Raw genomic sequence first — 27,520 nt, 5'->3', positions numbered from 1 at the left:
GCCAGTTTCCCCGATATATGCAAGGTTGCAGCTGTTACACGGTATTCGGTAAACCACCCCTGTTTTGTTTTATTTCCATGCACTATGTTTTTCGGATGAACTACAAAATGCTATAGCTGTTCGATGGTGTTGTGTAATCGCAAGAGCGTGAGAATGTGATGTTTACACAACACTTTTGACAATGCATCAGCCACCTCTATTATGTGTCTATGGTATAGTAACCATGCCGTTAGTCTTTCTCTCTGGGTTTGTACGATTGTGTTTCTTGAAGCCATTCCCATTGCTTTTATTTTCCGTCTATTTTTCTTATTGACCATTCGGGGTATCCACATGTCGTCAGGGCTTGTTGGATATGTCGCTTTTCAATTTCTTTGTCTCCCTGTTCAATTACGATGTTTATGCATCTGTTTGGGATAGTGCGTACTACCGCCAGCTTCTGGTGCAATAGAAGGTGTATATTGAGGTCGAGGTACTGATCTGTGTGAGTGGTTTATTTTCTGTATACCAGCAATTTGATGGAACCGTCAGCTTTTTTCAAATTTTTTCGTCTTCCTCTTTTGATGTAAATTTATGGAACTTGTATCATCCACTTGGGTTAAGATGAGTTGATAAGTTGATTTTTTTACTACTTCCAAGATATCATCAACACATCTTTTCCATAGTTAAGGACGACACTCCATCGGAGCAGTTGTGATGGCTTTCTGCTCCAGATGCTCCACAAAATAAATTAGTAACATGGGTGATACTGGGCTTCCCATTGCTGCCCCCAAATTTTTGCAGGCAGATTGTGTCCCTGAAAGAGAAATAAGTAGTGTTGAGTATAAATTCAAACAACTCAATGATGTTGTCAATGGATGGCTTGTCTTAAGTCTGTCTACTTTAAACCTATCCCCTATGACCATATCCAATTCAGTTTAGGAACATAGTCAGTATTTCTTTTTGGCTTTAAAGTGTATTTGTCTTTAAAACCATTTAGACTAAACTGGAAGTTTACGACCTGTTAATTTTGTTAGTGATCTTATTTGTCTTATCATTGTCTTGATAAAAAAGAGACTTTAACAAATATCAAAATTCAAAATGACTTTTAGGAACTTGACAAGCCAAGCATGGCTTTTGACCCCAGTGAAGGACAGTTTAAGTATTCGTTGGATATATACTTATCTAGATTTACTCAAACACTGCCTTGTAGTTAAGGTGTTCGATATTCTCCACAACGAGATCAAGGTCGACCTATTTGGCACTAACCCCAAGAACATACTGGTATAGCCGTTAGTATACCGTTCATGAGTGTGTGGTTGATAAGAGCGTGTTGTGACTAGCACTCATTATCGTCAATAAAGCAGTGGGCGGCTGTTGGTAAGCTAACAAAAAAACAAAAAACTGGGCCTGGGCCGACTCATTCAGCGCAAGATTTACCAAAACTGGTGCAAAAATAGCGTTTGCCATCTTGATCCAAAACATTCTACTGATATTTAGGTATTTGGGCACCTTGACTTTTCTTGAATAGTAAAAGTGCATCAATGGAAAAAATAACATTGCGGGGTTTTTTTCTGGATTGCACCATAAAGCCAAAGAACTGTAACATGGACTTGGTATTGATATTTCTTTATTGAGTTTCATGCATCATTAAAATGAATGAAACTGACATATATATGCCTAAACCGATCTTCACCACAAAACATGCATATTTATTTCTTTGGATCTTTGCTTCAGATAATTTAAACATAATATCATAAAACTGTTCAGTTTACAAAAAAAAAACACATCCTGCAGATTACATATTTTCATTTTAAAGGAATTGCACCCACTTATGGATGTACTCTTCTGCGGATTAAATCACGGTAGATAACACAGAAATGTGAGCCTGAGCTTTAGCTCAAGTGACCTATTGCTATCCGTCTTCGTCTGTCGTCGTCCGTCGTCCGTTAACATTTTACATTTTCATCTTTAGCTGAAATACTGGCAAAGGGATTTCATAAATATTTCATGGGAAGGTTACTGACATCTCCCTGACCAAGTGTTTTCGGGTCGATCAAAAATCCAATATGGCCGCCACGGCCGCCATTTTGAAAATTTTTATTTCAAACTTAAAGTCAAGATCTGCTAGGCCGATTTAACTGAAACTTTGTAGGAATGATCGACTCATGGTCCTGACAAAGTTTTGTTATTAATTTTTGGGGTCGATCAGAAATCCAATATGGCCGCCATTTTGAAAAACTATTTCAAACTTAAAGTCAAGTTCTACCTGGCCGATTGAACTGAAACTTTGTAGGAATGATCGACTCGACAAAGGTGTTATTTTCGGTCGATCAGAAATACAATTTGGCTGCCATGGCCGCTATTTTGAAAATACCTATTTCAAACTTAAAAACAAGATCTAATAGGCCGATCTAACTGAAAATCGGTCTAGGAATGATCAGCGCTCATGGTCCTGACAAACTATGTATACTTAACATTGTTTTACTCTAATTGGTACATATTTCAACAACAAAAATAAATACTGTAGGACCGTTAAGGCCCATGGCCTCTTGTTTATTTTAATATAATGGTCAGGGGTAATCTAAATTGCTTTTCTGAGATAAAGGAATTAACTTAAAGAAATATCACTTCCATTGATGACTATGCTATTTTTATCATTTCTTTAAACATTTTAGATTTCTGAGAACGTTTGGAATATATTGATGGAGTATGTTCTGCATACGGTAAAACCAAAACAAATTAACACACATCATGTTGAAATGGTATCTTTGACCGATTATAGCAAAATAAGAACACTCGGATAAATCTTTGATTTTCATTTTTTGTTTATTATGCCATCAACCTTTTTTCCAAAAGCACATACAAGAGAACACTTTAATACATGATTTTTGTAACTCCCGTGAGGGATACATCTTGTCTCATTTGTTTTTATGGGTAAGTTACAACGAAAACGATATGTAGGTCTCGTAATCAGCATATCGTGACATCAAATGGCCTTCGTGTTAGTGAACTGACATCACATGTGTACCGCTTTATATGTCGCTTGCCAAGGACATTGTTAATTCCGCTCTTATCTTTATATGTGCATTACAAACATGACGCTCCGAACGTATTTAGGTGTTCTGGTGGTTTATTTTGTCGGTAAGTCCATTGTTTCATTATGTTTAAAAGTTATATTGTCAGATTTTAACATTTTGTTCCTTAGAACATAATTCAATTAAGTCCTTTCACGCGCGTAGCTGCAATGTAAGCAAACGCTCAGTTGTATGCACATCAAAAGTCCTCAAATGTACTATTTAATTGGTATTTATGTAATGTGATCAGAGATAGGGATTTAATATTTGAAGGTTAAACATATTATACGTGGCTGTTTTAGTCCAGTTTAATAAAACCAGAGATATGCCAGCAATATTCTCGTATTGTGTACGGGAATCTAGAGTATACTAGGTGCCGAATTTATTTTAAGTGTATAAATAATGATAATGAACTTTGCAAGCACACCTCGTTTACAATCCAGCCACGCGCCTACCTTTGTTTCATCATATTGAGAAGTTTTGCAGTCAGAAATTATAGTTTTGTTTTGTGGATAATAATCCGTCGGATAAAGAGAGCAAACGGCTACATTGTCCACGAACAGCAACAAATGGGATCACAACATCGATATTGTATTCATCTGCAAACTAATGTGATTGGCGTTGACGGAAAGGTTAATAACGATTTATAAAAACCTATTTGTAATTAATCTAACGAGTAAAGATTGGTTGAGATCTATAAAACAAATATTTGCACCATACCTTAACGCGCGCGCTAAGGTTTTGTGTCCGTAGTTTTAAGGATCTCTGTCCCACTGCTAAAATGATCGTCTTTCTTCATTTCATCTCTTACGATTTGTTTTCATACAAATGCGGAAAGATATAAAAATAAAAATCAGAAATTATTTATTAAACTTTATACCGGAAAAAATTATAGTTACAGTTTTTGGCATTGGCATATAACTACTTGTAAAACTAGGCAAGATTTTTTATAACATTTATATACATTTGTTTAACTATGAACAAGATTTTCTGTTAAATCAAATGGATATATTGATTGACCGGACGCATACCACAAAAGCCTGTCTAATCCGATTATGCTATATATGTTGTTCGGTTAAAGCATGGTTAGCTGTAATATACGTTCATAAACAGTGACCTACTTATAAAAAGGGACCTCTAAGGTGTTATGATACTTCCAACACATTAAACACGATTTCAAGATATATAGATTACGGCTCCATTCTAGGACTGTGTGTAATAACTCCTAGATCTGGGTCAAGTTCACTTTGTACTGACCGTAAAACAGAAACGTGGGCGAAATGTTTCCGGTGCCTAACTTATCTATAGATGCGTTATATTTCATATACTCTAAAACAAAAATAAACATACAACGCAAACCAACTTGTGTGGTACTTTTTTCAAACACGCCTAAGAAATATTTCCTGTTACCAATGTTGTGTATGCGTTTTATCAGTATAAATGCTATCTAACAATGTCACCGAAATTTCATAATTTCTATTTCATTCGTTCCATATAATATATATCTTTACTTGAGGGGACATAATAAGAAAGGTTACAAAAAAGGAGTGCTACTTTAGCTGATGAGATCAGATTTAAAAAGTTTCTTTGAGACATGAAGTATAACAAAAATGAGCGTTGCTTGAGATGCGTTCATTCATTTAAACAAAATATCAAATAAAAGGCAAAGCATAGCCTGAGAAGTAAATTTCTTTCTTTAGATTTCATCATTAGATATAGAAATTAATGTTTTCTTCAGGCATAATTATAAACGAATCACGCGTAGGAGCACAGACAAAAAGATACGAACCACGCGTAATAACACAGACAAATAAAAACAAAACGGGTAGTCACAACGAAATCACAAGGAACAATAATAAGCATACACAAAACGTCGATTTACGTATCGAACAAGGAGATATAATTGTATTTAATAAGATCTTGATGGCCACCGACTGCTTCTCTAAAACTATGTGTTCTTAAAATGTCATGTCTGGATGCGACAAGAAGTTTGATACTTTGATGTCCACCAAAATAATCTCACGGTCGAGTAACGGTGCAATGGAATGGAATTGAAGTCGAGTGTCACTCCATTGTAATCTTTGAAGGCCAGGTTTCAGCCTAGCGATCGGTCAGGGTTTTCTTTTACTTGAGACCAATTAATTAGCTAGCCGCGTGCCTTCGATTTTGTATGAAACATTCCAGGAGTGCAAAGAGCGAAAGTGATCGTAACCTCCTTAGTATCGAGAATGACAACGATCGGAACCACGATTACCAAGTTCTTCATCGTGTTAACGCTGACGTATTATAGTCTCATTATGATGACGTCCTTAACTGATATATATCTCCTATGGTAACCCCTGGTTTTATTGATCAAAAGGATGCATCTCTTCAGAACATTCAGAACATTCTCTAAACTTTATAGAGGATAGAGGAAAATTACCGTTTCTTATGTAGTCATACACTTTATACTTTTAGTCCTGCTGTCTGAGATATGCACCGCCGAACCACTTCACTGTGGAGGTAGGGACTGCGATGCCCATCATGATGTATGTATATACCTCAGTTTTACATTCTCCTACCCATTATAAGTAAATTCTATTGATTAACTATGGACCTTGGTTCAGACTTATATGTGATTTAAGGACCAGACAAAGCGATATTCAATGAAGCAAAGTCGAGGTCGGTATCATTTTCAGATCCTGAATAACATACACATCGCAATAAAAGTACTCACTTGTTAAATTAGACTTGAATGTATTAAGCATTTATCATTAAATTATATATAAGGTCAACAAATCGTCAAGAGAAACACACTGCATTTGACAGAGCGCATTTTGAAGTTACAGTTTAAATGGTGTCGTGAAGTTACTATTGATACAGCACCATACGCTTTTCATCAAGAACACCTAATCCTATTTTCTTAGTACTTTTTCAAGGGTCTCCTTGTAAATATTTATTTTGTTCGTATTTATCCCTGGTTTTATTGATTTTGAGTTCGAATTATGGTTTTGTTAACACTTCGGTGTTCTCGTTTCCGACGTGACTATTGTTCTCATATTGTAAGTAAAGGTCATATAATTTGGTTGTGAACTGACCTCTGTTGTCATGCAGATGGAGAGGAATCTTCAATCCTGGATGATTATTTTGGTTGTCCAACCTTCAGCAGGGCTTAGGTCTATACAAACAAAATGTTCCCCTCGGGTTACAGATTTCTGTAAGGGGTTGGAGAAAATGATTTTAATCCAAAATTATATTTAGGCGATTATCATTGAAATTGGTTGTGAAATTATCACTGTTGTCAAACTTTAGGTAAATGTCAAAGTTTGGTTGTGAGATTACCATTGTTTCCACCACATCTGTGTATGAAAGATACGCTTGTCCCATGTGGGTGTACTTAATGACATATACACTTATGGTGTAACAATAAGATAATGACGTTTTATTATGATGTCACAATTGAAAACACGTTAAAACGTCGTTTGACTGACTGCGGCAATCTTGCCGTTAGCAATCGAAACCACCCCAAGAACATAGAATTGTTGAATAAGCTTGTCCCAGAGGTCTTGCAATGATCTTTTGAGGTCTACCTTCGTTAATGTCTGTGAGTTCAGTGATATATGTCATGACATAACACACGTTTTCTGGTTAAGAGATCTACTGACAGTTATTTTGATTGATTTATGTTATTATTTTTTTTTATTATTTTTGTTATCACAGCTTCATCATGTAAAATATCATATACGTATATATAAGTATATATATATCATGTAAACATATCCTCTCACAGGAGGCACATTTTTTAATTGTTTTTCCTTGCTTGGGATGATTTCTGGAGTTCAGTATCTGAGAAGATGTTTTTGAACAAAACATTACTTATAACTGGACATCACACCACAAAGACATAAACTATTACAAGGCTATATATATATTCATATTCTGACTTAATAATACTTTCTATTTACATTGTTATTTAAGTAAAATTGAATTGAACTAAATATACGCATTGTATAGTCACATGTAGTACATAAGTCAGCTATTTTTTAAACTCATGATATGAAATATGTATAAACACATATCTATAGTATACAAGTAAATCCATTGAAAATAATCTTGTGTATTATAAGTAGGTGTTTTTAACTGTAACACTCCTTCACTCTTTATATATGTTTTCTATTGTATTACATGTATAAATTTATATGGACATATATAGAGTCATATAATCTATAAACCAATCTGCTATACAAATGTAGATATACAAAGAGTCATATAATTTATAAATCAACCTGCTATACAAATGTAGGGGAAAGCTATACCACATAAGAAGGTAAAACAAGAAGTCTTAATCTAAAATAGTTACAGATTTATGTCATATGAATAGGTAATCATTAATTCATGGGTGATGAAAAAAAACACCTATTAAATGGGTTTTTTATGTAAATATATTTTCCCACTCTGTCTTGTCTTTTTGATGCACAAAAAAATAAAGTATTTTGTAAGTAAAATAAGGAAGTTGAGAGGTTGTAATGTGACAATGTTAGCTGTATATCCAAACAATATCATTTTCAGATCAAAAACTATTGTTGTATTTGTTTTTTGTTTTATCCATTCTTCTAGTTTGGTCTAAATGACCTGAGCTTCATTACATTCCCAAAACATATGTTCTAAATCTTCACATTATTTTTGCGTAGGTTACACTTGTCATCATTTGATATGCCAATCTTTTTCAAATATTTATTTACTGGTAAAATTTGATTTTGTTTTATATCTTTGGTAGTCTTAAAGGGTAGTAAATGAATTGTATTCCAGTTCAAATATTAGAAGATAGGATTTGATTTCCATTTAATTTCTGATGTATTGACTATATTTTTGTGGTTTTGCTCTGTAAGCGTATATTGTTATTCAGATATATATTACATTTTTTAATCACAAATTTAATGGAAATCATTCGATGTTACAGAAAACTTGTCTTTGAATTCTTCAAACTTTAGAAATGTTCCATCTCCTTTCATTATGTCCACTACTGTATTTACACCTTTCTTATGCCAGTCTTCAAAATAAAGGTATTGATTCCCTATCTTAAAGTTTAAATTGTACCATGAAGGGGAGGTAAGAAGGATATATTTAAGTTTTCATAGAAACCTTCACCACATTTTGAAAGACACTGTATGGGATATATTCCATGTTCAAAAATATTTTTCCATTCCCTATCACTAGATGCCAATAGTTTTCTTACCGTAGTAGATTTTAAACTATCAATTAAATTCCCTATAACTATCATTTTTAAACCTAATTTGTTGTATTGTTTAAATTAGAGTGTTCCTTTTCACTTTATCAATAGGTCAATGCCACATAAATTTAAAAAAAAATAGTATTCAATGTTTTAATAAAAGCTCTGTCTGGATTCGGTATAGTCATAAAGAGATGAATCATTTTTGAAAGTATTAATGTTTTTAAAACAGTTATTCTACCTATTGGTGTTAGTATTCTTTTTGACCACTGCAGTTATGATTTATCTTAATTTTGTATAGCTTTATCATAGTTAATGTTAGTCCTTTCATCTAAGTTGACAGAGTAATCTATTCCGAGAAGGTTAAATTTCCCCCCTTTTAATTTAATTTTATATATGGTGGTAGACGTCTTGATTGAATTTTTTACTTCCTATCCATATCAATTGTGTTTTGTCACTATTTACATTAAGACCTGATATTTGAGCAAATAAATCTAACATTTGGAGTGTCTCATTGAAAGATTTCCTAGAACCATTTAAAATAAGAGATGTGTCGTCTGCAAACTGTGAGAGCTTGTGGTCTTTATTCCCTACTTGGATTCTCTTAATTTTTGTATTGTTTTTAACCATAATTGCCAATATTCCTTCCACAGGTATGAAAAGATATGGTGAGACAGAGTCGCCCTGTCTTTATATATAGTGTATTGATCTAATGTCTGATACTCGGTCCAAAAAATAAATAAAAAATACTTTGTCGAGAAACTTATGATACTGAGTCGGAAGCCTTTTCAAAATCTATTACAACCAATAATCTGGGAATTTCATTTGGTTGGTTTATGTTATGATTTCGGTAAATGCCATGCCAGTGTTTTTTAATCGTTGGTTTAAATGGCCTCAATCTTTTTTAGTTGAAATAATCAAATACATTGATCCCTATCCGGAACATACTGTAATATTACATTGAAATAAAATTATTTCTGTACAATGTGTTGAAATTACTTTATCCTTCACCATTTCATTGCAGATATCTTATTGATTATTGATTTGACGTTATATGTATTAATCTATTTCTACCATTTTTTAGTCATGTCAATTACAACACAACAGCCACTTCCACTGTGCTGATCGAGTACGTATTGGTGTTTTTTTCAAGAAGCGGTAAATATACCATTTAGAAATTTGGGAATTTGAAAATAACATTGGGTTAATTAGGACTTTTTGAAGCTTATATTTATATATATATACCCGAATACTCGATAAAATTATCACTTGAAAAAGACAGTTTAATGAATCATGTTTTAAAGAACGAGGATAGTTCTTTTCGAAATTACCATATAGTTCTATGTTTTCGAGGGCTCAGGGGATCACATTGACCTAAATCGCCGTGTTTTTATTTCGTTCATCAACGTTTACCGATTTGATTTTATCAGAGATTCCAGCTCAGCTGGTACGATAACCAAGGTGGTTCTATGCCATACATGTACCGCGACGTTCTTCGTCTTTCCCTTGGTCAGTTCTTCAGAAGCCAACCTTTTTCCTCTGAAAGCTTTTATCCTTATAACAGGCTGGTCGGATTTAAACTTTAAAATGTTTGTTTTTACGCAAAGTGAAATATAAATTCTAACTGTACAAATATCATACACGGCCAGATTTTTATCTATATATACACTTGTTTGCTGAGACATATATTATTTTGTGTTTGTTAGAAACATTGCCATGGTGTGTGTCACGAAAATATGTCCCCTGAAGAACGCCAAGTTTGCTGTTGTCACACACAGCACTGTATAGACAGTAAGTTACACAGCCAAACAATAACATACATCCACCAAACAAAGGTCGAAATAGCCAAACAATAACATACATCGACCAAACAAAGGACGACATAGTCAAACAATAACATACATCCACCAAACAAAGGACGACACAGCCAAACAATAACATACATCGGCCAAACAAAGGACGACATAGCCAAACAATAACATACATCTACCAAACAAAGGACGACATAGTCAAACAATAACAGACATCGACCAAACAAAGGACGACATAGCCAAACAATAACATACATCCACCAAACAAAGGACGAAACAGTCAAACAATAACATACATCTACCAAACAAAGGACGACATAGCCAAATAATAATATACATCCACCAAACAAAGGACGACACAGCCAAACAATAACATACATCGACCAAACAAAGGACAACATAGCCAAACAATAACATACATCGACCAAACAAAGGACGACATAGACAAACAATAACATACATCGACCAAACAAAGGACGACACAGCCAAACAATAACATACATCGACCAAACAAAGGACGACAGATTTAGGTGATGTCATGCACGAAAAAGTAGTCATCTGTCAAACAATGATAATCATCTTGAACCACGTCTTTTTACATTTGTTATTTTAACATTATACTCGATTTCGAAACAGATGACATGGAAATATATCTAACGACTAGCGAAGATCTCTAGATGGCCTTATTAGCGTCATCACGGAATTAGATTATTAGTTATAAGTCCTTGGCGTTATGAATGAAAGAGTACTTGAAAATGAACCGGTTGGAAACTCCGGCTCAACTATATTGGTGCGTCATGGCACGCGCGAGGGGGATTTAAAATCCGGAATTCGATTGATCAACATTGAAATCATTGCATCATTCATAACAATACTTTAAAAAAAAAAAATGAAAATGTCACACATTTTGTACAATAAACGTTTTCCTTTCTTATTTAAAAATATGTATTACATGTATAAGGATTGGACATGCTAATGATTTGGTCTGTCAATATATAGACCGAAAACCGACGTACATCTTTGCATAAACCGCTTCGCAGTTAAATCAGAGTGCACTTCGGTTTTCGGCCTGTACATCGATAAATCAATTTATTATCTAGTCCAAAGCTCATAAAAAGACTTCTGTGGAACGTAATGTGCTTCACTAGTCACGTATCTCAAAGCACAGGTACTAGCCTCATCTGTCCAAACACCTATACTATAACGAGGCTAGTACCTGTGCTCAAAGCACAATGGAGTGGAGAGAATTATAACATTGCGGTACATTGTTTCATATCTATTACCAGGTTAATTTTTAAAAACAAATCCAAGGGCTTTTGTGTGTGTGTTTTAAAAGAAATAGAAGAAATAAAACAAGTGTCATTTAACTTCCTCGCCTAAACTAACATACTACTATTCTGATTAAGTAAACACTTTGCATACAACATGGACTTAAGAGAACCGCACATAAGATCTCTCACCAAATATTATATTGATTAACAACGGGAGATATTTTTGTTTCAGCCTTCTTAAGTCACGTCCTCCCGGTAAACCCCTTTGCAAATTTAGGTAAGTATACTTATTCCTAAGAAAGAGCATTATACAAACCACCACCTGCCGTTTTTGATTGACATTTTCTCTTACTTTGGTCCATGAATACGTTTATGTGGAGAGGAAACAATTGCATTGAAGCATTGAAAGTTCCTTAGAAAATTGCTTTTTTATAAACATTTTTATGAAATTAATTTTGCTTGATAAGGTGCAGGTATTACATGCGGGCCTGACATATGTAGCACAGCAGAAGAACCGGTAAGTTGTGTGCTGCCCATACTACTACTCTCTGAAAGGTACTGTAAATATGTTATCATCCTATGAAATCGGCGTGACATGTCTAATACAAATGTATTTAAAAGTTGGTGTTATGATATGCTGACAAAGAAAGTCAACTTCTCAGGATAACCCGCCCGTTTATGACGACAGGAATATGAACATTCACAACAGAAAACGGAGACAAAGACTTATACAAAATATGCTGTTGTGATTGTATATTCCCTCGGCTAGCTTGTAACCAAAGGCTATTTTTTATCCTTATCTTGAAAACATGAGGCCAGGTGAATTAATACAAAGAAATCAGAATAAATCTCTGCATATACACTTTAGTCTGAGGGCGACGTTGACTACTCACTAGAGAACCACGTATTGGAAGATACATTAGTAAATTGTCTGTCGTAAAATTGACATGTTTTACCGGATTACACAAAATATATTGTAGGCTTTTATTTAGAATATGTTTATTTTTTCAACAATACAGAAACGTTCACTTGACAAAGCTTCACTAAATACCATGCTATATAGAAAAGCTGCGCCCATTCCTTCATTTACCTTAAAACCAGCAAGACTTTCTATACGTTCAACAAAATTTGGACTACTCAAGGAACGAAACATATTTAATCATTGCGATACTAAAACATTTCCTCGGCAAAGAAAGACAACTCTGTCTGGCATAACTATGATAGAACACTAGTACGTCGCTTCAAACGCAAATATCGCAAATAAAGTTGATTGCATTGCACATCGTGTGCGGGATGATACCATTTATATCTGTACAGTGTTACCATTTCAGTTTTGTGTAATACATCACGGAGGATTCGAATGCGATCATGTAAGTACGTGCACATCTTTATGTGACTTTCATAATTATTTTTTCAGCAATGACAGGTTTATTGTTTTAATAGCGTTCATTGTCTGGCGCGTAGTATTCCGCGGAATCCATTAGTATTTTCAAATTCACTATCCAATGGATGGAAGAAGCCTTCCAAAATATTGGACCATTCTTGAGATGTTCTTGTACCTTTACATTAAGGGTGATATGGAGTTATCCAGTAACTACTTGTTCAGCAGGATTATAGTTTATGGAAATGCAGAAACATTAATCTACTGTAGGAGAATGTAATCTATTGTCCTCTTCACTAAGCTGTTGTATGAATTGCTTGGGGTCAAAAAAAAATGAAGCAATTTTTTAGAATGATTTTAAAAGTAACTGGTGAACTTTTGTTATCTGAAAAACGGTTGTATGATAGCCTTGACGTACTAACCAATCACTTTCAAAAGAATGTTTTATAAATGAGAATTTCTTTTGTAAGACATTTATAAATGATTAATAAAATAATATTTGGATACTCTGAGCATAACAATGTAGCAGTTTATAATAAAATCATTTTTTTACGTGTGAGTCTCCTTACAATAGTTAACGATAAATATGAAGCTGCTGTGATGTGAAATAGCTATGTAACAATACAAATATTTATGCTTATTGATATTATTTAGCATTGTGATGAGCACCATATGTGTGAACCAACACCACCCATGCATAATGGGAACGTCGCGGACTGTTGCTGTAAGGATCAGGCATGCGTCGACTTTATCACTAGTAAGCTATGAACAAATTAAATAGAGTTTAATCCACTGTTTGAGATTCAACAATAATCATCATAAAAAGGGTACTTAAATGTATCTTGGTCAAAAGAGACCTTGACATGTATAACTATCATGTTGATAGTTCTTAGTATCTTGAAATAGTATTTGTGGCTTGTAAATCAATGCTATTGTTGAAACTTCTTTTTTCAAAGTGTTAAACAAGGTGAATTTCTTATTTTAGTTCATTTGAAAATTAAAGCAACAGTTCTCCAGAAGTAGAATCCAATCATGTGAAATAAAGTCGGGCGTTATAACATATCTGCCTACGATCTTACAGCCAGTACCGCCTATTACTGAAAATAGAATAATACTGGAGAGAACTAAGCCAAAACATTGTGTATACTTTAAACAGACGAGCTGCAGTAAACACGTATTGCCAGAAAACCTAGATAAACAGAATAAAGTAAGACATTTCTATACTTAATCAGGTAATTACCACGTGGAAATGGCGGGTGTAAAATGTCCAGATTGTCCAAATGTTCAGCATAACGAGTGTCATGGAGATCTACATCACCGCTGTCCGCCTCATGAACTATGTAAAGTTAAGACCAACGATATGGGTATTTTATCAACAAACTGTCAAAGGGTGAGTACTGGTTTTGGCACTGGCGTTTATATTTTTCTTTATTGTATTGTTTTAATTGCATGCTGATATTAAAATAAGTAACTAACTAACTAACATAACCATACATGTAGCCAAAATAGTGTTAGCCATCATCTGTTTTACAGTAACAATCTATATACATATATCTAAAAGATAAATATAGCTTTAAGCACCTGCAAGCTAAATCAAAAATAGATAATTAAGTACTTACAAACTTTTTCTAAAATATCCATTTAAATTCCACCAAATTTTATCTAAAATATAGATTTTAGTACTTACAAACTTTATCTTAACTATAGATTTAAGAACCACCAAACTTAATCTAAACGATAGATTTAAGTACCTCCAAACTTTATCTTGAGTATAGAGTTTTGTATTCCAACTTTGCAAGTTAATTAATTCGTGATGATGTTATATGTACTTTAACTGTTTAACGTCTGATATAGTTAGAATCCGGCGACAAGGATAATGATATTACACATATATTTATCGAGGCTGTAGGCTATAGGAATCTCGCACTGTTTTGACAGACGGTAACACGTTCCTCTAACTACGTTGGAGTTTTTCATTTTGTGCCTTGCAAACATTCACCAAACATTTGTTATTATGTTTATATCGTAAGGCATTGCCGTTTATTAACCGAGACACAACTAGCGACTGTGTTTAGGTCTCTAGGCATCGGTAGCGATAAGATGTCTGTAACTACCTTTATTTCCGCTCTGAAAAAAATATGTTTTTACAATTGTATAATGTTCCCTATAATCAAGTAACTTTCAAGCTACACGCATAGGTTCCTCATAAACTACACTGCCTGAATGGGTTTGATGCCAAGGTAAAGATGAACGCAATATGTGTTAAGCGTTTTGATGCAATGAAAGTATGTTCTGTATTTTACTATTTTCCCCTGTTGTTGTTTTTCTACATATATAAACATTTTTTAGAATGACGATTGTCTCAGAGAACAACTTGCGGGTGTTTTCGGACCTGACGCCAATGACCAGTTCTGCTGCGCTACACAAACGTGCATACTCAATGCAAAACGACAAGCCTGCAAGTATTCCATGTCAAAACAAGTACATTACCAGTTTATATTATGGAGACAGACATATGAAGTAGGGCTTACAATTAACACTCGCTTTCAGTGCAACAGGACTTTTCTATTCTACATCAAAACTGAACAAACTATTAGTGTGTACTCTGTATCGCCGTTGCCGCTCTTTAAGACTTTAAATACTAGACCTGTTTGTGGGAGGTTATAGATTATTTTAACACAATTGCAATGTAATGACACTCTTCATTGGTTAATAACCATGGCTTATTGGACGGTAGACCATGCGCGTGCGTGTATTATTTTCCAATAGACCAACGCTCTTCCAAACGTTTCCCCCTCAACTGTACCAGTAGTGCCTGTGACTAGAAGTAGTGTTTGTACATCTGTCAAATGCCGATTTCAGCGGCATTCGTTAATTATTTTTCCAACATTTTCTCACCCTCGTTATATATTCCACCATATAAAACGCATATACGTTGACTATCTTCTAAGAAATGATATTATGACAATAAACGATTCTTTAAAAAGTACAATGCCATACATCCAAAGAAGAAATCAAGCACATTGTTCTGTAATTAACAATATAATATATCCCCACCTAAACGTTTCAGGTTAATGTACATTTTTTTTTACAAATTATAGCAATAATCAAATGTATACTGTGTTCTAAGCAATACTCGTATGAATATAAAATATCTTAGCAACCTAACGTTTTAAATAAACGAAATTCGCCATGTTCAGAGAAACGCTATTTACTTTTTCACTATCAACTTCCATCAAAAACCAACACGCTTTAATTTTCTTTATCAGTGGGAATAACAACAACAGCAACAACTGTCGTGCCAACACCTGCCCAAACTAATGCGCAAATGGCCTCGACCCAGCCCCTTCCCACAGCAACGCCCCTACCCACAACTACAGCCAAGCCCTTACACTGTCCAGTGTGCACTGACGCTTTTACCGGAGACTGCCCGCGAAATGCACTTTGTGCCTCGGATGAGGGGTGCTTGCTAGTCGTTACCGCTGGCAAATTACAGACTGGATGTAAAGAGGTACCGTCGATTTTAAGACAATCTCTTTACGCTTCGTTTACCCGTATTTTGTTTTAATAATAAGCAACATTCAACGTTCTATTCCAATGAGTAAAACTACATTTTATCACATACCTGTTGAATCTTGTTATAGAAATACAAGCAATTTTCAGACCATGAAATACAACGTTCTGTATGTGCAATACGGAATGTTGTATTTACCTACTAGCCGGAACTACTTTTTATGGGAATCCCCTTGTCATGGCGAACTGAAAAGTTCCCGGTATTTGCAAAAAATATCAAAGTTTATAAATTCAAATAATCGATATCTACCAAATACGGAAGTATGTGATAAAAGCAAGACCACACACTCGTGTTTTTCTATCCAATCAGAAAGCACTCATTTATTGCACGGACGTATATATTCACTAGTGCGCTCCGCGCACTCGTGATTATGTTCGTCCGCGCAATAAGCTCGTGCTTTCTGATTCGTTAGAAAAACACAAGTGTGTGGTCTTGCATATGTATAAGGTTACGAAGGCTCTGGAACATATGTAACTGACCCTCAAAGGGACACTTTTATTCCTCTCCACTCATAATAGGAACAATTTCAACAAGAAATGTAAATGGAAAGGCCACCAAAAGGATGATATTTGTACTGATTTATTTAAAATTATATTGAAAAACGAAAAAATACAATGTAGTTGCAAATATACTAAACAACTACAACCAAAATATAACCAAAAATCATAGCTAGCCTAGGTGGTGTTAAATGATAGAAAAAACAGTTCGTGTCGCATCAAACGTTAATTAAAAAAATAAGGATTTGGTAAATGTTTTAACGTTAAACTATTCGTGTGACCATAATGAACAGCGAATAAAGACAATATACAATTAAATTGACATAAGCCAAACATGTTGAAAATGTTGCACGCATAAAATACCTTTTCGAATTTTCATGCCATTTTCTTGGGCCGTTTTACCTTGAATGTTCCGTTTTTGGTACACTGACATAGGCCATTTGCAATTTTCCAACGTATTGGATATATAGGTGAGTAACTCTTCAAATCATAAACCGAAACACGTGTAATAAGAAGGTTTTACTGAAAAAATCTTTTCTATTCTGAACGATATTTGGTACGTTTTAGCAGATGATATTTAAGTGTTAAAAGCGTAGAACATTTGTTGTTTAAAACATTTATTATAAGCGAAATATTTTGGTGGTTTTTTTGCAGCTTAAGAGTCCATTCTCATCCTAATAATGACATACATACCGGTCATTCTAATGCGGAAAAATGTTGAAATTTATAAATGATACAGTGTTGGGGAATAGCATATTGTTTTTAATAAAATGAGAAATTACTTGTTTGCCGTTTAAACGTCATTTTATAAATAATGAACCACATTTTGTTAAACCATGGCAAACAGTATTGGATAATATGGAGTTCCGAAAAACACCAATTACCTAACGTATGCCTAAATAATTTCGTTAACGTATACACAAAGCAATGTGAAATATTTTGAATATGTACTTAATAGAAATTTCACATAACATCGAATAAAAAAAGTAAAAACGGCAGTGTAAACAGCATCCTCGATTTCCAGGTGTTACGCTCATTTACGCTCTCTGCACCCCTTGAATGTGTCATAGCAAAATCGAAGGCTCAGTGTGCGCCACCTTGTTGACGAGACAAGAAGGCTAGTTTGATCATTTGATGTACATCAAAATAATCTCTCGGTGGCGTAACGGTAAAACTTTGAAGTCAGGCGTCGCTCCTCTGTATTCTTCAAAGAACAACCATCAGTCTAGTGATTGGTCAGGGATTTTTACTTGAGACCAATCAAATAGCTAGCTTCGTTCCTTCAATTTTGCTATGACATATTCCAGGGGTGTTGAGATCGAAAGTGAGCGTAACCCCTGGATATCGAGGATTCGTAAACAGTGGTACGCTAATATATCAAGATTCATAAACAGAAAAACCAGAAACACAACATATTCGAGAAAAAGTACTGATATTCTATCAAAATATTTACATATTTTGCTAGATATATAGATTTACAGTTATTGATACCAATCAAGCCATGTATGAACCTATCCATAACGATCATTTCCGGTGCATACTACTCTTCAATAGCGTATAATTTGCGATAAGTGACACACGTTTAGTTAGACATTTTTGAAATGAGTAAACACTTATTTACATCATAATTCGTTTCTACATCAACACGATTATGTCTTTTCAAGAAACACTTTAGTAATCCCTTCACTTACCAATACCATCACGAATAAGGCGTTTGACGGACAATGAATTTACAATCATGTTTCATATTATAAATTATTTCTGAAACCACCATGTTAAGTATGAAATCCTCTGAAATAAAATAACGAAAAAGATGATTCCAGAAAGTACTTTTACACTTACTTATATATTCCTGAACCGCTATCTTTACGAGTTAGCCTTTGGAAAACCCATAGAAAACATCATCCTTCTAGAAGCATACATTCCATTTCATTATTGATACATTCCTGTACCAATAACGATTTAATCCTTCAAGGTTCAAATGCAAAGACAATTAATCAATGCCAAATCATTTAAACTACAAAATTTACAAAACAAAATTCGTAAAACATGAACAATCTGTATTAGATTATATGAGCTTTATTTGCTTCATTCAGATAAGTGATTGCAAATACCACGAGAGGATAGGCGACAGTGTGTGTTGTACGGACAAGAACTGTACCGATAATGCCTTCAAACAAATGAATGATAGTAAGTATCAATTTGATAAAAACATGTTTGCCTACTTTGTGTAGAGTATTTGGGAATTATTTCATCTGAATAAATTCCTACCGCCTTAGTGTTTGTAATGTTATGAGCATCCATAAATTTAACTGAGTAATTAATTTGCAATAAATAAATCTTCGATTTTTCCCCTCAGTGGCCTTTACTTGTCCAACGTGCGAGCACACACAGGATCCACAATCATGTATGAACACGCAAGGGAAATGTTCTTATCTGAGTAAGGTAAGGTAAAATTCTTCACCCACAATATTTTAATCAAACATATTATCATAGCTTTATCGTTTGAAATAACTCTCAACTTAGTACTATAGATAAATATCACATGTTTATGTCTATGTACTCTTGCTAGATATTAACCTAGATAGTTTTGATTCAGGGCTGCATGATCACACATTCCCAGAGCGGTTTATCATCTGGCTGCAATACACATAAAACGGTAAAGTTTTATTTTCAATCGTTTATTTTCGATGGAATATTATTTTAGCTTTAACTCGCAACGAAGGTTTACCTTTGATCGATTGCTTTTCCATGGAGTATCACTTTAGCTTTAACTCGGAAAGAGCATCGTATCCAAATGTATTCTTCCATAATTTCATGAAAATAATATATCTAAATGGTTTATTTTAATGTCCATACAACATATATTGGCTAGGAATGAAACATCAACTGGATAGAAAAAATCATGAAACAAAGAAGTACAACATACCCATTGCTATGTGGATAATAATTAACATTTGGTTTCGACTTGATATTTCGTTCAGCACTGCCAAAGGGCGGAAGATCTTAACTCCGTACTATGTAACGTGCACCCGATCCCGTTTGCGTACTCACCAGGACTCCAATGTAGCTTCTGCTGTCATAAAAATGATAGCACGTGTGTACTAGACGCGCTGGGAATCCATGATGGTATATATAATGTTTGATATGTTGTCCTGACTAAGTCTTTACTTGATCGTTTCAAGTTTGCGATTCGGCTCTAAAGTAGTGATTTGCTATTATTCTTTTTAGCGAAAGAGACTATTAATATATCCCTTGTTTGAAATTGAGATCATGTTGCTTTGCAAAATAACACAAAATATAAATAAATTTATAAAAAAATACACATATATCGTGCACCAATGTTAACAGTGTTGTGAAAATATTACATCTGAATTTATTGAAAAACTATCCATTTTTATAGGATAATTTATTTTTTGTTTCATTCCGTTGAAATATTCATATGTTTTAAAATTGAAATAAATATTTGGAATTCATTATCTTTGTAATACATTAATCCATTGCTATGTAATGGCTATCCGTTGCTTCTCTGTATAAAATGTTGTCATTGTTGGTACGGATATTGACGCTTACTAAATTCAATGCTTTGAGATTTCTTTGCAATATCCTCATATTAAAATAGATAATTATTGTACCTCTCTCATCATCTAACTACTTTTAAAACTTTCCAGTTTTTCTATTTACAGATTGCCAATTAAATATGAGTCTTTTTTTAATGTCGTCATTGTTGATTGGCAATGCCATTCTAGTGCTTCCTTTTCATTTCGTCACTGTGAATTATCTGTAAGGTTGATTGTGTCACTCTTTGATTATGTCATCGTCGATTTGGTATGTGGTTCATCGCAACATGTTGAATGGATATGAGGTTCATTGCATAACTCTTTTAGAAGTCATCGTGTTGAATGGGTAGATGTTAATTGCGTCACGTTTGTGAAGTCATCGTGTTGAATGAGTAGATGTCCATTACGTCACTCTTTTCTATAGCGTCATTAATGATTAGATACAATATCGTTTCTTCACTGTTGTAACCAATAATACTGCGTTGACTAGCCATTAATCTATATTTTATACTGTACGATTTATACAAAACGCATGTTCTGCTAAATGCATTATAGTGACCCCGCCACCGACTTCTGATCCTGCAGCTGGAACTTCAGGTATAGTTTGTGATCATCATCCTCGCATTCCTACATCTATGTTCACTTGACATAATTGTCTGTTACTTTTTTAAGTGTAATTATGTTATGGTGTTTGATTTTAAACGGTAAAAATGGTAAGGGTAAGCGTTTCGAGAGAGACACTGCAAGTATAACATCTGTATATGAGCGAAATGATTATGAAAAGAGACACTAAAAGCATAATATGTATACATGAACTGTGTGTTTGTCAAGAGAGACATCAAAATTATGACAACCGACTAACGGTAGATGTGTCTAGAGAGATACCGCAAGTATAACAGCTGTAAATAAACGGTATATGTGTCTAGATAGACCGGAGTATAACAGCTGTAAATAAACGTTAGATGTGTCTAGTTAGACCGAAGTATAACAGCTGTAAATAAACGGTATATGTGTCTAGATAGACCGAAGTATAACAGCTGTAAATAAACGGTATATGTGTCTAGATAGACCGGAGTATAACAGCTGTCAATAAACGGTATACGTGTCTAGATAGACCGACGTATAACAGCTGTAAATAAACGGTATATGTGTCTAGTTAGACCGAAGTATAACAGCTGTAAATAAACGTTAGAGGTGTCTAGATAGTCCGAAGTATAACAGGTGTGAATAAACGGTATATGTGTCTAGATAGACCGAAGTATAACAGCTGTAAATAAACGGTATATGTGTCTAGATAGACCGAAGTATAACAGCTGTAAATAAACGGTATATGTGTCTAGATAGACCGAAGTATAACAGCTGTAAATAAACGGTATATGTGTCTAGATAGACCGAAGTATAACAGCTGTAAATAAACGGTATATGTGTCTAGATAGACCGAAGTATAACAGCTGTAAATAAACGGTATATGTGTCTAGATAGACCGAAGTATAACAGCTGTAAATAAACGGTATATGTGTCTAGATAGACCGGAGTATAACAGCTGTCAATAAACGGTATATGTGTCTAGATAGACCGGAGTATAACAGCTGTCAATAAACGGTAGATGTGTCTAGATAGACCGGAGTATAACAGCTGTAAATAAACGGTAAATGTGTCTAGATAGACTGAAGTATAACAGCTGTAAATAAACGGTATATGTGTCTAGATAGACCGGAGTATAACAGCTGTCAATAAACGGTATATGTGTCTAAATAGACAGAAGTATAACAACTGTTAATACACAGTATATGTGTCTAGAGAGGTACCGCAGGTATAACAGGTGTAAATAAACGGTATATATGTCTAGATAGACCGAAGTAAAACAGCTGTAATTAAACGTTAGATGTGTCTAGATAGACCGAAGTATAACAGCTGTAGATAGGTTGTAGGCGTGGAATGCTGAAAACATAACAGCTGAAATAGAAAGTATACAAAAGCTGTAGATAATTGATATAGATATCCCATATCTTGTAACGAACGCATCAACTATATGTCTTGAGAGTCTTTTAATATATAAATATATAAACTTTATTTATTTTACAACAATTATGAAACACATTTTTATAACTTATGCTTATCACTCTTGTTAGCCGGGATGTTAACGCGCGTTATAAATGGTTCGGAATGTATTTAGAGATTGACCGGAAATACTTACAAAATAAGACAAGCTTAAAAGCTTGCTGCAAACTATATGACTGGAAAACACAAAACAATTAAAATAGTTTTAAGGTCCCCTCACTTATGTTTGAAATATAACTGTAACTGTTCATTTCTATAATCTAAATTACAAATTTTCGTTAATTCTATTGATAATCCAAAAGATTACATATTTAAAAAAAAAGAAATATCATTCGACAATGGATGGGGTCCTCCTGGCTAACAAGGGAAAACATAAGGGTTTCCTCAATATCAAACTGTAAGGTATTGTCGCAATAGTTGGTTATTTTAAACGACCCCATGACGAATTTTACTTTTTAAACTAAGGACACAGCTGTTTAATTCTATATGGGATAGGAATCAGAATTAATATACCGATGTTTGTGATTTGTACTCTCAGTGTTCATAATAATCAAGTAAAATATGGATTATAGTTTCCTCTTACAGTTGTGCCCGGATATGGCGCGATTGACGCGGGATATATTACACAAATACAGGGTAATGCTGTATAGCGTAAGGGCTCAAATCAACAACGAAATGTAATTATTTCTTTGATAACACTCGCGTTCAGCAATAGATTGAAGGAGTTATTTTGCTGAATATAGCCATTGAATAGTCAGAGCTGTTCTTATTCCATCTTGTATGGTTTTAATTTTCAGCTTTATGTGCTGACCATGAAGACGCGAGCTTTTCGTGTAAAACCTACGACACACAGTTTGGCCTGTGCTCCAGTTCTAGTCCGCTGATGGTCCAACTTGTCAACACTAAGTGTCGTAAGACTTGTGGCCAATGTCCAGGTAAGTGTTAACAACCAATGACTACCATCGGACATTATCTATACACGGAAAACTAATAGCAATCTTACACTGACGCTGAAATACCTGTATCATAATTAAATGGGCTACACAGGTTGTATGTGTAGTCTTAAATTGAAACTGTTGAAACATTTCTATATTTTGAAAGCCTCGTGAGATTAATCACATATTGTTTTACTTTCAGCTGCTGTAACAGTGGCTATCACCACAGGTAAAAAGCTATGTTCAGTAATTTAGAATAATGTGAACAGTTACATTCCTGACGTAGGCATTCTTTGGAGAATTCTGTTCAATTTGGTATTACCACACGTTACAGAACCATATCAGGTCATTTAAAAATATTTTGAGTTAATTTTGTTTTTGTTTTCATGTATATTTATTGAAGAAAACGGATAAAAAAAATAATAAAAAAGGAAAAAAAATAATATCTTACTTATGGCTATTCTTAGTTAAACTATATTTATGAAATCGAAAATATTTTTTCATGTTTATACTGAGTTTAATTTGAAGCAGGACATTTGTAGTTACTCCATATAAAAAGTATAAGAACTTGGTTTATATAGTTAAATTCTCATTTTGATTTTGTCTAAGAAGTACACTGTTATTATTTGCTTTTTAATGGGCTTATTTTGTGTGCAGTGATTAAAAAGGAAGATATGTAACATTGATAAAAGCTGGAGAAATTTTACGTCGTGAAATTCCTGTTTTCAAATTCATTTGAAGGCATTGCTTCTGCCGTTATAAACAAAGTGAATGTAACACACTACCTATTTTCAGTGTTATGTAAAATGTAGCTTTGTAATCATTTAATTACGGCTTTTTGTTTACGGGGATTTCAAGAATAGTCTCCATGTAAGGGGATGCTATCCGAGAACTAAGCCCGTGAGGAACTCTCACTGAGAAACTATATGGATATCCTCCTGCATTGCCGCGGGTAACATACCATCACGGAGGACAATGAAGGTTGTTCCCTCCGGTTGCAGACCACACTTTTGGATTTTTGTTTCCAACGATGTTTATTTTACAGTATTCGTGTTTTATTTTAGTTGTATTAAAATAAAATGTAAAATGGGCGTTTCTAGGAGAAATATTCTGTGTGGGCTAAAGTCTTTTATGTGGACAATTGTGATGATAACGTCAAACAAATCCAAAAGTTTCATTCGTAGCTGATACATGTATGAATGCTATCTGCATATAAGCATCGTACTAATACAAGTTATTTCAGTATACTGAATGATTGACAGTTGTTATCTTTTACAGAAAACGCGAAGCTGAAACCTCTTACGAGACAAAAGAAAATCAATAATATAAATTGAAATTGTGTTCGTCTATTTTCTTTTCAGGATCGCCTATCCAATGTGTGGACAAAGTCGGTACGTGCTCTGGAATGGCTAGCTTTTTATGTACATCAACTGATCCTTCCTCACAGACATATGCCAACGAAAACTGTGCAAAGACGTGCAATCTGTGTGTCACAATACCAAGTAGGTATATATTATTCTTTCTAGAACAGGCTACATGTTATACAGGCATTCAATGCTGAAGATTTCCACTAGTTCCTAATGGAGAAATCTTTGTTTTCATTTGCCTGTTATTTTTCTCAGACATTGTAAATGACTAACTTTAATATCGAGTTACTAGATAAACATGATTTGCAATTAGCTCGCATTAAATGTGTGCTTTCTTCACGTACCTTCAATTGTATCTTGTATACCATGAAGTAAGAGGTGTCTTTCCTCCTGCCTGGGTGAACGTCATTGTACGAGGAAAGTATCTGACTTTTACAATATATGGTATGCCGACCAAGATGTATGATGATGTCTAAATGTTTTTAGCAACGACTGTTATCCCATGCGTGGACGTTGATAGCACATGCGCTGGGATGGCTAGCTTCCTGTGTTCAAGCACTGATCCTGTCTCACAGGCTTACGCCAAGTCACACTGTGCTAAGACGTGCAACCAATGTACCACAGCACAAAGTAGGTCACTCTGAAATTCTCAAAGGAACATTAGGCATATTTAATGATTTCGATTTTTGTAATAACAGATCTTTGTTTTGACAAAATCACAGGTCATTATAATAATTATTTTATTTACCTATATGCGTAATTAGAACTATCATCAAACTACGTATTTAATGATAGCAAATATCGTCTTAAATCCATTCCTTTACAAATAAAGTTATCAAAATATATTCAAATACATGAAGGCTTACAAACTAACTAATCCTCAAGTAAGAAATTAATCGATCACCTGTGTTAAAGGTCCGACAACAACTCTGGTCCCTGTGCAGTGTGTCGATCACGACCTGAACAACAACTGTGTGACTATGGCTAACGCGCTGTGTACTTCACAAGAGCCCCATGTGAAGAATTTTGCGATTGCTACCTGTGCTAAAACGTGTAATCTGTGCACAGAATACAACCGTAAGTAGAATACACGACTGACATGGACCCTTGCTATGATATGATTTTCTGTCAAGTAATTTATAATTTTGTCAAATAATACGGAACGGCCGGGAGATACATCCCATAAATCAATAAAAGTATCCACATTAACTGTTTCGAAGTTTAGAGTGTTTGTTTCCAATTCCGGAATCATAATGTTTTTAGTGAAAACCGATTACATATTCCCCTCAGCTTTCTTTTTTTCTAATTGTTGAGAATATCAGAATATACGTTTCTGATGCATTGAGCTTTTAATTCGTGTGATTAATATCTAGTTATACAAGATTCTGTATAGTATTGAAGCATTTTTCATTTCATTAATTGAATTATTTGTCTTTTATAATTTTACGGAGTTCTGAGGAGTTGCGTCCCTTTTTTTTTATATCAGGTGATTAACTTTGTCCGACGCTCTGCTAACCTTTTGACCGATATTCGTATTTGGTTCTCATGCTTAGTATTGCTTTGTCTTTCAATAATTTTGGTCAGGAGTTACGTCCCTTTTGTGAAATATCCTGATGAATATTAGTCAAAAGTAGTGCTACTTAGCCTCCTGACCTTTATTTATGAAACAATAGTACCTTGGGTAGATGTGCGCTTGCTTATTACTTTTTTTATTTAAGTGTGTAAAATCGCCTCTTTTGTGATATCTATATTGGAGCAGAGGTGTTAGCCTATGACTTAAAGGTTGTGTACATCCTAGATAGTAGAGTACACACGGGCTATTCTCGTTATGCTATGTACTAAGTGTTATTATTAGGAACTCTGTGACGTATCATATGTAACATACTCTAAATGAAGATAATTCAAAATACACAGCAACAGCACATTCTGTAAGGTTTTGTTTTTTGCAGAACACCTCGCTGGATGTGAGTATGAATCATTCTGGTAAACATACATATATAAAGTATTGATAAAGTATTGATAATTGGAAAAGAAAGAATAAATACTCAAATAATCATGTGACATTTAAAACAAATATTGCTTAATTTCAATTATTCTTCGTTTAGACGTTAGAGACCATTACCAATACAACGTAACTGTTATTCCACGAATCGACTTTATTTAAGAAATCCGCTATGGGAAACATGTTACAAATGTTCTGTTAATTTGAAGATAAATGTGCACTAATAGCACACATGCTATTATGATTTTATTATTATCCTTAATACTGTTTTTGTCTCGTTACAGTGACGCTTCCACTGCTGGGATAGCGATCTACCGGTTAAATATATATACATGTCGTCATTATTTTGAAATAAATTTTGTTTCAATCTTTCCCATCTTTTGCTGTGTGCATTCTTTTCCCTCAATGTCAATAACATGTCGGGCCTGCTAATATTTGCCCGTTTGCCAAATGTAATACGATGTGTTTGAGAGATTTATCATTCGTAATTATAATTGTTGAGCATAACAATGCAGATTTATGATCAGCACTCTTTATGATCAGGAAACCCGCATCAGGTAGACCTTTCTTCACCTCGTGTCACTGAACATGCCAGTGCATTTTAACACGAAAGTGGTTGTTTTTGTGTTCGTTTTAGAATGGATTCATTAAACATAAATGTATAAAACTTTTGCCATTTCTTATTTTTCTCATTATTGTTATGGAATTTGATCAGGTAGAATTAGTAGCAGCAAATATATTACAAATTAGACCACCTGGAATTGTGTGGTATAGAACTGGAATCACTCCTGCTGATAAC

The 27,520-nt window shown here is 34.2% G+C and overlaps 1 protein-coding gene across 1 annotated transcript; it reads left to right on the top strand.

The window, feature by feature from the left end:
* Positions 1-3,021: 3,021 nt before the first annotated feature.
* LOC110464994 lies at positions 3,022-27,092 on the top strand. Its single transcript, XM_021520532.1, has 23 exons — positions 3,022-3,120; positions 5,511-5,581; positions 9,347-9,391; positions 9,969-10,053; positions 11,577-11,621; positions 11,812-11,861; positions 12,676-12,714; positions 13,380-13,482; positions 13,958-14,115; positions 15,075-15,183; positions 15,995-16,236; positions 18,893-18,986; positions 19,156-19,241; positions 19,396-19,455; positions 19,781-19,925; positions 20,912-20,953; positions 23,215-23,352; positions 23,555-23,581; positions 24,714-24,854; positions 25,206-25,349; positions 25,635-25,796; positions 26,669-26,683; positions 27,006-27,092. The coding sequence occupies exons 1-23, from the start codon at positions 3,060-3,062 to the stop codon at positions 27,026-27,028; spliced, it is 2,085 nt and encodes a 694-aa protein (XP_021376207.1). The 5' UTR covers positions 3,022-3,059; the 3' UTR covers positions 27,029-27,092.
* The last annotated feature ends 428 nt before the right edge of the window (positions 27,093-27,520 follow it).

Source organism: Mizuhopecten yessoensis, unplaced genomic scaffold (assembly GCF_002113885.1).
Source record: "Mizuhopecten yessoensis strain PY_sf001 unplaced genomic scaffold, ASM211388v2 scaffold11045, whole genome shotgun sequence".
Classification (NCBI taxonomy): Eukaryota; Metazoa; Mollusca; class Bivalvia; order Pectinida; family Pectinidae; genus Mizuhopecten; species Mizuhopecten yessoensis.
This window is presented reverse-complemented; position numbering and strand designations above follow the sequence as displayed.